We start from the raw sequence: 12,730 nt of genomic DNA on the forward strand, positions 1-12,730 counted from the left end.
TTTGCAGATGAGGGAAATGAGGCATAGAGAAGTGAAGTGACTTGCCCAAGGTCACACAGCAGACAAGTGGCAGAGCTGATATTAGAACCCAAAGCCTCTGACTCTCAGGCCAGTACTCTTTCCACTAGGCTACTTGGCTTCCAAAATAATAAATACCCTTATTATCAGCAGGGTTAGAGAAAGAGAAGGCCCTAAGAGGAAGAATGAAGGGATAAAGATAAGGGAGCTAGATATGAGAACATAAGGAGAAAATGGGGGAACCCATGGATTTTCTTGGCTAGTGTTTGGTTTATTATAATTTATATTAGCTTTTAAATAAGACCAATATTGTGCCACTCTGTGATTTTGCTGAAGGCCCGCTCCACTGGCACAATTCTCCAACACATAAGCATGAACTCAGAGCAGCCAACTCGCAATTATGCAGGGTAATGGGGAGAAGCTTTGGCACGGACCACCCTAAACCACAGAAAAATGGAGAGCGCAATTCAAATTAGGCACTGACTCTTGGTGTGCATTCAAATTTCCATTGGAACTGCAAGTTAAGCTGAATGTGTTTGTAAATGTCAAAATGAACATTCGTTCAAATTACTTTGCAAACTGCAGTGGAAGAGATTAGTAATGAACCAAGTGATGTCTCTACACTACTTTATAAAACCTGCTTCTGAATAAAGAGGAAAGACTCCCTCTAGCCTGTAAGCTTGTTATGGGCAGGGAAAGTGTCTGTCAACTCTGTTGTACTCTCCCAAGCACTTAGTATATAGTAGGTGCTCAATAAATACAAATGATGTCGATGACTACTCTCAGCCCAAAATGCATTACAATGTCTTTATAGGGACTTTGAGGGTAGGGACAGGGTCTGTTTGCCTTGTTCTATTAGGTGCCTGTCTGAAGAGCTGGGAACTTAATAAAAACATTTTGTTGAACATGTTGATTATCTAGAGGTCAGAACTCTGGCACTAATGGCCCAGTTGGTGAACTTTTGACTCAATTTTCACATCTGAAAAATGGGGATTAATGCATAAGCAGGTGGGAAAGGAGGGAGGAAGGAAATAAAAGTTCAGGCATTTTGAAGCCTTAAGGAGAAACATACAGCTTTTCCAAAACTCAAATGGTCCCTCAAGGCACTTTAGCTAGTCAAGTGTGGATTTGAAGTCCCACCCCTAACCCCATGGCACTCATGTACATATCTTTAAATTATACATTATAAATTATTTGTTTATTCAAATTAATGTTTGTCTCCTGTTTACAGGACTGTAAACCTGTTATGGGGAGGGAATATGCCTAATTCTGTTGTCCTATAGTCCCTCATGTGCTTAAGTATGGTGCTCTGCACATAGTAAGCGCTCAGTAAATACCACTGATTGGTTCTTGTTCTGATCCTGGGCCTTAATGCACTCATGCCTGGACTGCAAAACTGGTTCTTCAGAGCAAAGCCATCAGGCATCTCTGCAATTGCCCCATGCCCAGATAGCTGCAAACTCCACTGAGCTTGCTCCCAGACTCATTGCCGGGCTTTTTTTTCCTAATATAAAATGCTCTGGGAGAGGAGGGAGTGGAAGGACCTATAAAGCATAATTACAGCTAAAAGTTAAATGCTCTGAGTGGGGGGAAAAATCTATCCTTCCTCACTGATGGAGAATATGGCAATTAGTGTAGAGACCAAAATAGACCTACGTCATCAACAAGTTATTTTTACTAATAGAGCAAGAAATGTTTACCCAGAAGGGGTTGCCGGGAATAGGAGAAAGCCTAATTTTGAGGCGCACATTGCAGTCACTCGTATGGCAGTCTAAGCTTAAGCTATGCGAGGTTTAACAAACAAAAATCATAAGATTGCTTCAAAAAAGGTTACCCAGTCTTAAAAAAAAACACCACTCCTTTCTGCAATTTGGCTTGAGTCTGTGTGGAGCCGGCGGCCATTAACCTGGCAGGTGTTGAGATGGAGGAAACAGTGAGAGGAAGGAAGGGATGGGAAGTGAGTGAAGGACAGGAAGGAAGTTCTCACCCTCTAATAGGGCTCTTCCCTCAGCTTTCTTGCCTGGGGCTGGCTTCCTCACCCTGGGAGGACCAGTACAGATCCCCATTTGCCAGCAGCAATGTTAGGGGATGGGCTTGGAGCAGAAATGGTTCATGATGGCAGGGCGTAGAAACAGAGACCCAGGATCCCATCCTGAAATCGGATGCCCCAGGAGAGTTTGTAGCATGGATGCCAGAAATCAGGGCAAACAATGTGGGGTTGTCTGTCCCCTCAGGCAACTATGAAATTCAAACCCTCAGGAATTCTGTGAGTGTATAATGCATTTTGGGCTGGTCTGAGCGGTCGGCGAGTACTAATTCTACCAGCTTCCCAATCAGGCACAGCAGATCCGATTTCACCTAGATGATGCTTTGGGGAGTCTCAGAAACATCAAGCCAGGGAAGGATCGGCTCTACTCTAAATCACCATGGCAACAGAACAATCCCAGCCAATCCCAGCAGTGGAAGGCTCTCACTTGGATGCAGGACCTATTTCTTTTGCCGGGAGAGTATTGTCCCAGGAAAGGAAGAAAAAAGAAAAAGAGGGGTCCGGGAAGAAGTGTCCTAAGCAATCCACAGGGGAGCTCGGTGTAGCTCTCCTGAAGGATAAATATTTCAGGGACTGAGGCCAATGCAGGTGATTGGAAGTTTGTCTTGCTGTTTCCGATAATAAGCAATGCTGAAGGGGTATCAGAGAAAGGGAATCATTAATCTGTAGACTGTAAGATTCTTGTGGGCAGGTTGCACCTACCAACTATGTACTCACCCAAGCTCTTAGTACAGTGCTCTAAATACAGTAAGTGCTCAAAACATACAATTAATTGATCACCTATCATTATATAAGCACTGAGTAACACCAAAGATTATTTGACAGCAGCAATGAAATCAGGATGCCCCTCATACTTTCCCTTCCCATTACTGACTTTAAATTCAGGCTCTTGCTAATCTGTACTGCAAATGGAATGAGCGAGGAACTGGAAGACCAAGAAGCTCAAATACCCTCCAATGGAGGCTGGTCATTTCACTCCCATTGGCAGAGGAGAGAGGCAGCGGATCAGCAAGGAAAGGAAGAAGCTTGTCGGGGCGATGGACCATCATAATGCTCAAGGGAACTGAGCTGAGAGGATAAGTACTTACAGAATATAGGCAATCACACCAATGGACCAGCAATCCACTGCTTTGCTGTAGGGTTTCTGGGCTAGAACTTCAGGAGCTGTTAAAAGAGCAAAAGTAAACCCAGTGAAGTTTAAGTGAAAAAAAGCCAAAAGCCAAATGAAAATTTTGTTCACTTTGCCAGTGGGTTGAATGCTCCTTTAGCTGAGAAAACTGAAATGATGAAGATAGACTAAGCTAGCTTTTCCCTGGGTAAAATGGAGAAAGCTCTGTTCCTGGGAGGAGAAAGAGGAAATTACAACTGGAAATCACAGCCCTGCCTGGTGCACATATAGACCTTTGACCTGCTTGGTCAGAGTTCAATCTAGAAGCTGGGGATCCAGCACCCCATTCCTACTCTCAGGTGGCAGGTATCATTTGACCTCAAAGAGCCTCTATTTTCCATAGGGCTGAGAGTCAAGTGCCTTGGGTTCTCAGAGAAATAATTGTGGTATTTGTTGAGCACTTATAATATGCCCAGCACTGTACTAAGGGCTGAGGTAGATATAAAATAATCGGATCAGACAGTCCCTGTCCCTCATCGGGCTCACATTCTAAGTAGAAAGGAAAACAGGTATTTAATCCCCATTTTACAGATAAGGAAACCGAGATAATAATGTTGGTATTTGTTAAGCGCTTACTATGTGCCGAGCACTATTCTAAGCGCTGGGGTAGACAGGGGAATCAGGTTGTCCCACGTGGGGCTCACAGTCTTAATCCCCATTTTACAGATGAGGGAACTGAGGCACAGAGAAGTTAAGTGACTTGCCCACAGTCACACAGCCGACAAGTGGCAGAGCTGGGATTCGAACTCATGAGCCCTGACTCCAAAGCCCATGCTCTTTCCACTGAGCCACGCTGCTTCTCCAGATGTACCCTAAGTGACCTACCTAAGGTTACACAGCAGGCAAGTGGCAGGGCTGGAATTAGAACCCAGGTCCTTTGACTTCCAAGCTCATGCTCTTCCTACAATGCTACACTGCTGTTAATCCTGGCTCCATGACTTTGATGCTGTGTTATCTTGGACAAGTCACTTAACTTCCCTGGGCCTCAATTTCCTCAGCCATGAAAAGGGGATTAGATACTTGTTCTCTCTCCCTATTAGTGGGTGAGCTCTGTGTCTGATTGGATTACTCTGAATCTACCCTAGTGTTTAGCACATAGTAGGTGCTTAACAAACATCACCATGATTATCATGCATCCCCATTATTATGAATCACTGGGAGATGGCTCTGGTGTCCATCTTCCTTCCACACCAGTTAAAGACTCCTTCTTAGGCTCAATGACCTTCTGAGCTTCCATTTCCTTCTCCAAGGGAGGGGGCTTATGGACCCTAAGAAGAGAGTGTCAAGAGGGTGAATGTAAATGTGCTTTCTGTGGCTGAGAGAAGACCTAGCTGCAGCAGGTTCAAGCAAACCACATAGTTTGGCAGAACCTCACTCATCTCCGTCACTAAGATGGAGCAGAAGGTTCAGAAGAGCATAAGAGCGACAGAGGTTTCTCCTCTGGGTGAGCTGACAGAGCCAGAATGGCACGCGCCCAACCCCCTAGGAGAGAAACAAATCCAGTACGGCACTAACTACAGCAAGAAACCTCCACAAAACCACAGGAAGACTGGTGGCTGCTGCCGTGGCTATGGGTATGTCTTGAACTCTCAGCCGGATAGTCTGCTCTTCTAGCCACAGCACTCTGCTGATTTTTGTTTTGATTTTGTTTTGGTCTGTACTGTGTTTCCATGTCTCACATTCCTGCTGTATCTATCTTCGGTCCCTTTTCCTCACTTATACTCTGAGATCATAAGCCCCCACAGGGGATAGGGACTATGTCTAATTCCCACATGTGTTGTCTCTCTCAGGGCTTAGTCCAGTGCTCTGCACACAATAAGCACTCAATAAATACCACTGATTGATTGATTCCAAATGACTCTCGTCTCCCTACCTCACCCCGCTAAATATCTGCAGCCACGATATCTGTTGAACAGATGGGCTAAGATTAGTCTGCCTGTGCATCTGAATCAGGGAACAGACAGGCGGGAGAGAGTGGAGTATTGAAGGAGCTAGGGGAGCGGGGAAAATTTACTCCTCCTGTCAGACAGGTCAGACATCGATCTGTACAGGAATCCGTGTACGAGCGCTCTCTCTGATGGATTTATTTCCATGGTGCTGCGACTCCAGGACAGTAACTACCACAATGATGACCCTGACTGCTAAGAGACAGGTAGCTCTTTACTCTAACTTTCCTCCATCACCATCCTTCCCACAAATATAGTGGGGTGGGGAGGAGGGGGGGAGAGATTTTGAAACACATTCCAAAGACTCCTTTGGGAACTCTCTTTTTATAAACCAGAAATGCAGAAAACACATTTCCTCTCCAGCAGTCAACCGGATTTCCTCTCTAGGGTTCCCAGTCACAGCCCTCAGCCATCAGCCCGGGGAACTTACAATGTCTCAGACTGACCCATGCAGGTGGGGCTTCACCTGCATCTCGGACTGACCCATGACCTCTGGACATGGAGCGGAGATTGTTGAGGCAGAAAACGCCTGAGTCCTTTTCAATACACTCCTGCTTGAACACAACTCACCACTGCTGCCTTCTAGCCTATGAAACTGCTCTCCACTGTCTGCCAAAGTGTCATGATTCCATTTAACCTGTCTTCTTTCCTCCTCCCCTTTCTCCTCCAGGGTGTTCTGTGGTTTCTGAACCTGGGGGAGTGGAGGGACCAGGCAAAGCTGGAGACCCCCGTCCTCTTTTGGGTCCCTTTAAAGTCCTCTTTTCAATGGGCAAAGGCTGCTAACCCAAATAGAGTAGGATGCCATCACCACTGGGGACTCTCTGCTCAGGGAGACCGGATGCTTAGGCCTGCAAATGCTGATGCACTTTAAGAATACTGCAAAAGCGATCTTTCTCTGGCTGCTCCACGATGCCACCTGGGTCCTCTGCCCTAGAAGAACAACGACCCACCACTAGTGGGCTTGGGATGGCAGTAATGAAGTTCATTCTGACAGAGCCAAATGCTTCTGGGAGCTCCTTCTTAGCATCAGACCCTCCCATCCAGGGCTTCAGAGTTACAGCCAATGGGAGGTGAGTGGGTGGGCCAGAAGCCTACTCTAGAATCATTTCCTTGCGTCCTCTTGCCCAGCATCCTTCTCTCCTCTTGGTCTGTCAGCCCAAACAAGTTGGATTTCCAGGTGTGGAGGGAGGGCAGAATAGTGGATTATACTACTTGGACAACAGACACATTTCCATGAATCCCTTCAAATAAAGAAAGAAAAACAACCCCAAATGACCACCCTGGCTCCTTATTTCTCTTTAAGGGTATATTTAATAATCACTTGGGTCATTTACCACTCAGGTCTCGGTTCACCACACAGCATCACCACCAACAGAATCCACTCAAAGAAAGGCCCAGGAAACATTTTGGGAAGAAAGCCCAAAAGCTTAGTATAGTGCTTTGCCCACAGTAAGTGCTCAGTAAATATGACTGAATGAATGAATGAATGAATCAAAGCTGCAGTACTGTCTTACACTTGAATTGGGCTCGGGTTCAGCTTGCCATACAACACCACCACCAATAGAATCCAGTCAGAGAAAGGCCCAGGGAACATTTGGAAAGAAAGCTGCAGATCTGACTAGTTTACACTTGGATTGGGTTAGTTGATTTCTTTGGCTCCATCTGATAGGGCAAAATTGAATAAGTCACCATTACTCTTGCCAGCTTCAAAGCCATGTCTATAGCATCTATTAGATGCATCGTGGCCACCAAGGGTTGTGAGATGCAAATCCTGGAGGCTCATCCTTAATGCAGTCCCAGCAGTAACCCAGCAGGTCTATAGCATTTTCAAGTAATGAAATTTACTACTGTTGTGCTCACTTACTACTAACCTGCCTAATGGAAAATTCCACTTCATGGAAAATGTTTTTCCCGAGCCAAGCTATCTTGTATTAATTTAGTGCAAATGTGCCTTGTGAAGGAAAGACTCCGGGCCTTCTCCAAAAACTTCAGCTTCATTGCATTTTGCTTTTCAAACAATTAAATTGCCCTTTCTCTGTGCCAGAGAGGAGGAAGAAAAAAAACAGCCTAACCAATCTTCACGGAAAACCTGGTGGCCGGCTACCCTCCTGGGTGGGTCACAGGTCTACACTTCTGGCCAGCTCCTGGAACCTCTTGCTTTCATGAAGGGGAGAGGGAACGGTCTGCTCCCTTTGAGGATGAGTGAGCAGGCCAACGCTCCCGTTGGGGTGAGGTGGCGGGAGGTGGCTGAAGAAGCCTTTCTCTGAGGTGGCACAGTTCACCAAGGGAGAGGCAGGGTGGCCTTGTGGAAAGAGCATGGGACTGCAAGTCAGGAACCCCGAGTCCCAGCTCCTCTACTGGCCTACTGGTCTTGGGCAAATCATTTTTACCTCTCTGGACTCAGTTTATTCTCATCTGTAGAATGAGAATAAAATATAATGCGAGCCCCTTGTGGGGCAGAGAATGTAGACAGTCTCACAGCCATGTACCCACCCCAGCAGATAGCACATGATAAGCACTTAATAAATATTATTTTTAAAAAAAGTAAGTCTGCCCCTGTCTAGGACTCACCTCCTACCAGAAATGGGGAGGTGGCTATGGTTTCCCCAACACTGAGGTGGAAGTATGAGGAGCTAAGTTGTTATTTGGCTGGAAACTTAGCCTGCACTGCCCTTCTGAGACAGGAGGAACTATGAGCTCAGAGCCTTGGGAGATGTTGGAATTCTGGGGAGACTGCAGTGCTTTGGCTTCAAAGACTGAAAATGAGAAGACCCTCAGAGTGGCCCCCTCCAAGGACTGGATTTGATCTTATACCTGCCTACTCCCTTTGCTACTGATTCTTACATTTTCAGTGCTCTCAAGGTCTGGGCTTGATCTACGGTTTATTTCTATTTTCTAAGTGTCTAACCTTCCTCACTTAGATTGTGAGCCCCTCTAGACTGTAAGCTCATCCTCTAGACTGTAAGCTCAACTACTGTGTCAGCCTTCTCTCTGATCTCCCTTCCTCCTCTCTCACCCCGCTCCAGTCTATTCTTCACTCCGCTGCCCAGCTCATCTTCCTGCAGAAATGATCTGGGCATGTCACTCCCCTTCTTAAACAACTCCAGTGGTTGCCTATCAACCTCCGCTCCAAACAAAAACTCCTCACTCTAGGCTTCAAGGCTCTACATCACCTTGCCCCTTCCTACCTCTCCTCCCTTCTCTCTTTCTACCGCCTACCCCACACGCTCCGCTCCTCTGCTGCCCACCTCCTCACCGTCCCTCGGTATCACCTATCCCGCCATCGACCCCTGGGCCACGTCCTCCCGCTGTCCTGGAACACCCTCCCTCCTCACCTCCGCCAAACTGATTCTCTTCCCCTCTTCAAAACTCTACTTAAAACTCACCTCCTCCAAGAGGCCTTCCCAGACTGAGCTCCTCTTCTCCCTCTACTCCCTCTACCACCCCCCCTTCACCTCTCTGCAGCTTAACCCTCTTTTCCCCCCATTTCCCTCTGCTCCTCCCCCTCTCCCTTCCCATCCCCTCAGCACTGTACTCGTCCGCTCAACTGTATATATTTTCATTACCCTATTTATTTTGTTAATGAATGTACACCGCCTTGATTCTATTTAGTTGCCTTTGTTTTTACGAGATGTTCTTCCCCTTGACTCTATTTATTGCCATTGTTCTTGTCTGTCCGTCTCCCCCCATTAGACTGTAAGCCCGTCAAACGGCAGGGACTGTCTCTATCTGTTGCCGACTTGTTCATTCCAAGTGCTTAGTACAGTGCTCTGCACATAGTAAGCGCTCAATAAATACTATTGAATGAATGAATGAGTGAGGATAGGGAATGTGTCTGTTGTACTGTTGTGTTGTACTCCCCCAATCACTTAGTACAGTGCCCTGCACACAGTAAGCATTCATTAAATACGACTGATTGCTCCTTGTGGGACAGGAACCATGTCAGAATTATGGCTTTTTTCTATTCATCCCAACATTTAGTGCAGTGCTTAGCAAAAAATAAGTGTTCAATAATTACCTTTACTGCTAAAACACCAGGTTAATGAAAGATGGAAAAAGGCTGCCTTGGCTTGCTCAAATTTAGTGCCAATGCCCACTTCATGTCTGACCCATTAATATTATTAAACAAATGATGATATTTGTTAAGTACTGATTATGTAGCATTCACTGTACTAAGTGCTGGAATAGGTACATGATAATCAGATCAGATGGAGACCCTGTCCCACAAGGGGCTAATGCTATTAAGGGAAGGAGAATCAGTACTAAATCCCCATGGCTCAGAAGAGGAAACTGAGACACAGTGATTCACCCAAGGTCATACAGCAGGCAAGTGGCAGAGTCAGGATTGGAACACAGGCCCTCTGACTCCCAGGCCTGTGCTCTTTCTACTCAGGCCACACTAGAAAGGGAAATGGAAAGACTTTTTAGTACAGAGTGCTTGCAATAGAGGACAGAGTGCAAGTTCCTCTATTTGACTGTAAGTTCTAAAGAGCAGGGATCATGTCATGTCATTTTGTTGAACTCTCCCAAGAGCCAAGAAAAGTGCTCTGCACACAGAAGACACTCGATGCCATCGAGCGAATGAATAAATGACACAATTCTCTCCTCTGTCCTCAAAACCTTGTAATACAGAAACCTGTCTTCCCTTTGGGAAATGACTGGGCACTACAGAGTAACAGCAGCTTAAGCTTTCTCTGAAAGATGAGTTTATGGTTTCAAAAGCAGCCAACTACTCTTCAAGATGGTAATGAGAGGTTGTTGACAGTAGCCAAGCTTCATCTATTTCATTGTTGGCCTCACCTGTAGGTATTTCTGCCCTTTCCTCAGCAACCGAGATGAAAGCCATCTGCCTGACTATGAAAAACATGACTTTGAAGACAGAGGATGGATATGCTGTCTGTCCCACAAGGGGAGAAGTTTATATGTACACAGTCAGTCCTGTCAAGGTTGAGAGGCTTGTGATGGGCAGGGAACATGTCTGCCAATTCTGCTGTATTGTACTCTCCCAAATAGCGAGTACAGTGCTCTGCACATAGTAAGCACTAAAATACGATGGATTGATTGATGTGTACACTCCCTACTTCTCCATGCTGATGGACAGAATAACAAACACTTGCTATTGGAAGCGAATGAATTGGGACTAAGTCAGAGAGCATTTCTGCCACAAAGAGTTCCAAGATGGCCTCTTGAATGAGGAGGAGCAAGGGGTGAAGATAGCCTTTTCCAGCTATTTCTCACAGGGGTTTGCTCCTCATTTTTCGCTGATGCCAAGTGTTGAGAGTGAGATTCAAGTGTCACCGCCCCCAGGCTTTGGTGTGGGGACAACAAATAAACAGATTTGAAGAGTCTTTCATTAAAGCAAAAAGATGGTACAAGGATTTCCCTTTGAACAAAAAGGCCTTGGCTTTGCCACATCTTGATCCCAGTTGCCAAGGAATTTTAAGTGGTAATGACAAGGACTTTAGTTTCATGTATAAAAAAGTTGAAATGTTGTAGGTTTTTAGTGTAAACAGGGTGTTGAGATGTTGCTCTTTCCCATAGTTTTTCACTGATGCAATTGAAGTAGCTGGCAGAGAAGACAAAGCAGAGATTAAAATGAGGAATCTCTCACGTCTTCTCTGACTTAAAAACTAACGGAGTCACAGAAGTTAAGAAGTCCAGAAGGCTCCTTTCCTCCGGTCTCTTGGTCCATCTTCTTGCTGGCACGGTTCTGCTCCCTTCTACTCCCACAAGCTCCAATCCCCACTGGCACTCTGAGGGGAAGCAGCCTGCCGAAAAGTAATGCCGAAGAGGCAGTGCGGTCTGCTTTTCCGGCCGCTGGAAATTCCACCATCGGTATGAGTCTCTGGCCAAACCTCCCATTCCACTCCTAGCTGGGATTACTGCTCCTTTGTTACCAAAGCCAACACAGAGCTCAGGGGAAGTATGGAAGGAGGGGCAGTGGGGACAGTTGGTATTCCCGAGTATGGGAGAGACCCAGAATGCAGAGGGAGGGAGAATGTGGAATGTTCCTAAAAAAAGAGTTTCAGGATCGTGTGGCTGCCCATTGCAGCCTCAAGATGTTGCATTCTAAGGCAAACTGTTCCCGACAGCGTTGCAGCTGCTATCTCGGGTTGAAATCAAGCCTGTCTCCTGAGGACCGAGCACAAAGCTCTCCACTTAGACTTCAAAAGGGAGCAGTGGGTCCCAGGAACACAAATGGCTAGCCAGTGCTCTGATGGTTTCAAAGAGGACATGGGACAGGATGCTATTTACTTCTCATCTGGCCCCATCACCTCCTCAATGCACATCACAGGCCCTGCCTTCCCTTTCCCAACCCTCTGAAGAAAAAAACAACAACCAAAAAACCAGTCTTGGGAAAGCCCCAGCAAATCAAGTTCCAAGGCTGACACGGAGGACTCAGAATAGAGTAAATACAGCAGTCTTGGACTTGCGTTAGGGATTAATGATGGGTGAGAACTACCTCCCCGCCACGCCACCCCCCCCCCCCCCCCATAGCGTGAGGAGCTGGGGAATAAACAGCCGGCCAAATATCCTTCTCTTCTATCTTTAAAAATAGTCTTGTCTGACTGAGACGGTTTAGGGGTGAAGCTTCCCGGAGGCAAGGGGCTGGACCAGATGGACACTTTCAGCCACAGGGATTTAATCTATGGAGTGGAGGAGGCTGGTGTCCCAGCAGAGGCTCAGACAGGAGCCTACAGAATTTCTCCTGAGAAGCACCAGGCTTTTCCCAAGTCCATCCCAGTTAACTCAGTGGAAAGCCATTTTGACTTGACCCACTCTGAGGGCTGAGTCAAGGGGTACATTGGCTCTGGAGGCTGGTCGCGGAATGAATGCCAGATTAGCTAAGTGGAGTACTGAGTCAAGAGGATCAGCGTGACTTAGTGAAAAGAGCACGGGCTTGGGAGTCAGAGGTCCTGGGTTCTAATCTCAGTCTGCCACTTGTCAGCTATGCGACTTTGGGCTTAACTTCTCTGTGCCTCACTCACTTTATCTGTAAAATGTAGATTAAGACTGTGAACCCCACGTGGGACAATGTAATTACTTTGTATCTACCTGAGTGCTTAGAACAGTGCTTGGCACATAGTAAGCGCTTAGCAAGTGCCAGTATTATTATTACTGGGTGAATAGGCTACATGTCTCCAGGGAGGTGGACTGAGAGAGAATGGGACAGTGGGAGCCCAGCTGCTGAGTTCTGCTCCTGCTCTGCCCCTTGTTCCACCTGCTAGGATATTACTAATTCCCAGAAACCCAGCATTCCTGCTCCCAGAAACCCTGTCCAGAAGCCTGGGTTTGCAGCACCTGCCCAGGTTATTGGCAGGGGGTAATCAGATCTCAGAGCATGGTGCAGCTCTAACGGGTGTGATGGGAAGGAGGAGATGAGGGCTTAAGTCCTGGTCCTGCTATTCTAGCTTGGTGCTGGAATTCTAGGCAACTAAGCTAACCCCAAGAGGCCACCATCTCACTCTTCCAGCTGGACATTTGTGGGCAGCAGTAGAACCAAAGGCCTCAGAGAGCAAGTCTTATTAAAAGCACATCTCCTCCAAGAGG

General features: G+C 46.6%; 1 protein-coding gene across 1 annotated transcript in view; it reads right to left on the reverse strand.

Annotated features, from left to right (window-relative positions):
* CAMK1D (calcium/calmodulin dependent protein kinase ID) overlaps positions 1–12,730 on the reverse strand; it is a 252,179-nt gene that overhangs the window by 28,115 nt on the left and 211,334 nt on the right. Inside the window, exon 6 of the mRNA XM_029077775.2 lies at positions 3,154–3,229. Coding sequence (XP_028933608.1) covers positions 3,154–3,229 — 76 coding nt within the window. The remainder of the gene's footprint in view (positions 1–3,153; positions 3,230–12,730) is intronic.

This window comes from Ornithorhynchus anatinus, chromosome 13, assembly GCF_004115215.2.
Source record: "Ornithorhynchus anatinus isolate Pmale09 chromosome 13, mOrnAna1.pri.v4, whole genome shotgun sequence".
Classification (NCBI taxonomy): Eukaryota; Metazoa; Chordata; class Mammalia; order Monotremata; family Ornithorhynchidae; genus Ornithorhynchus; species Ornithorhynchus anatinus.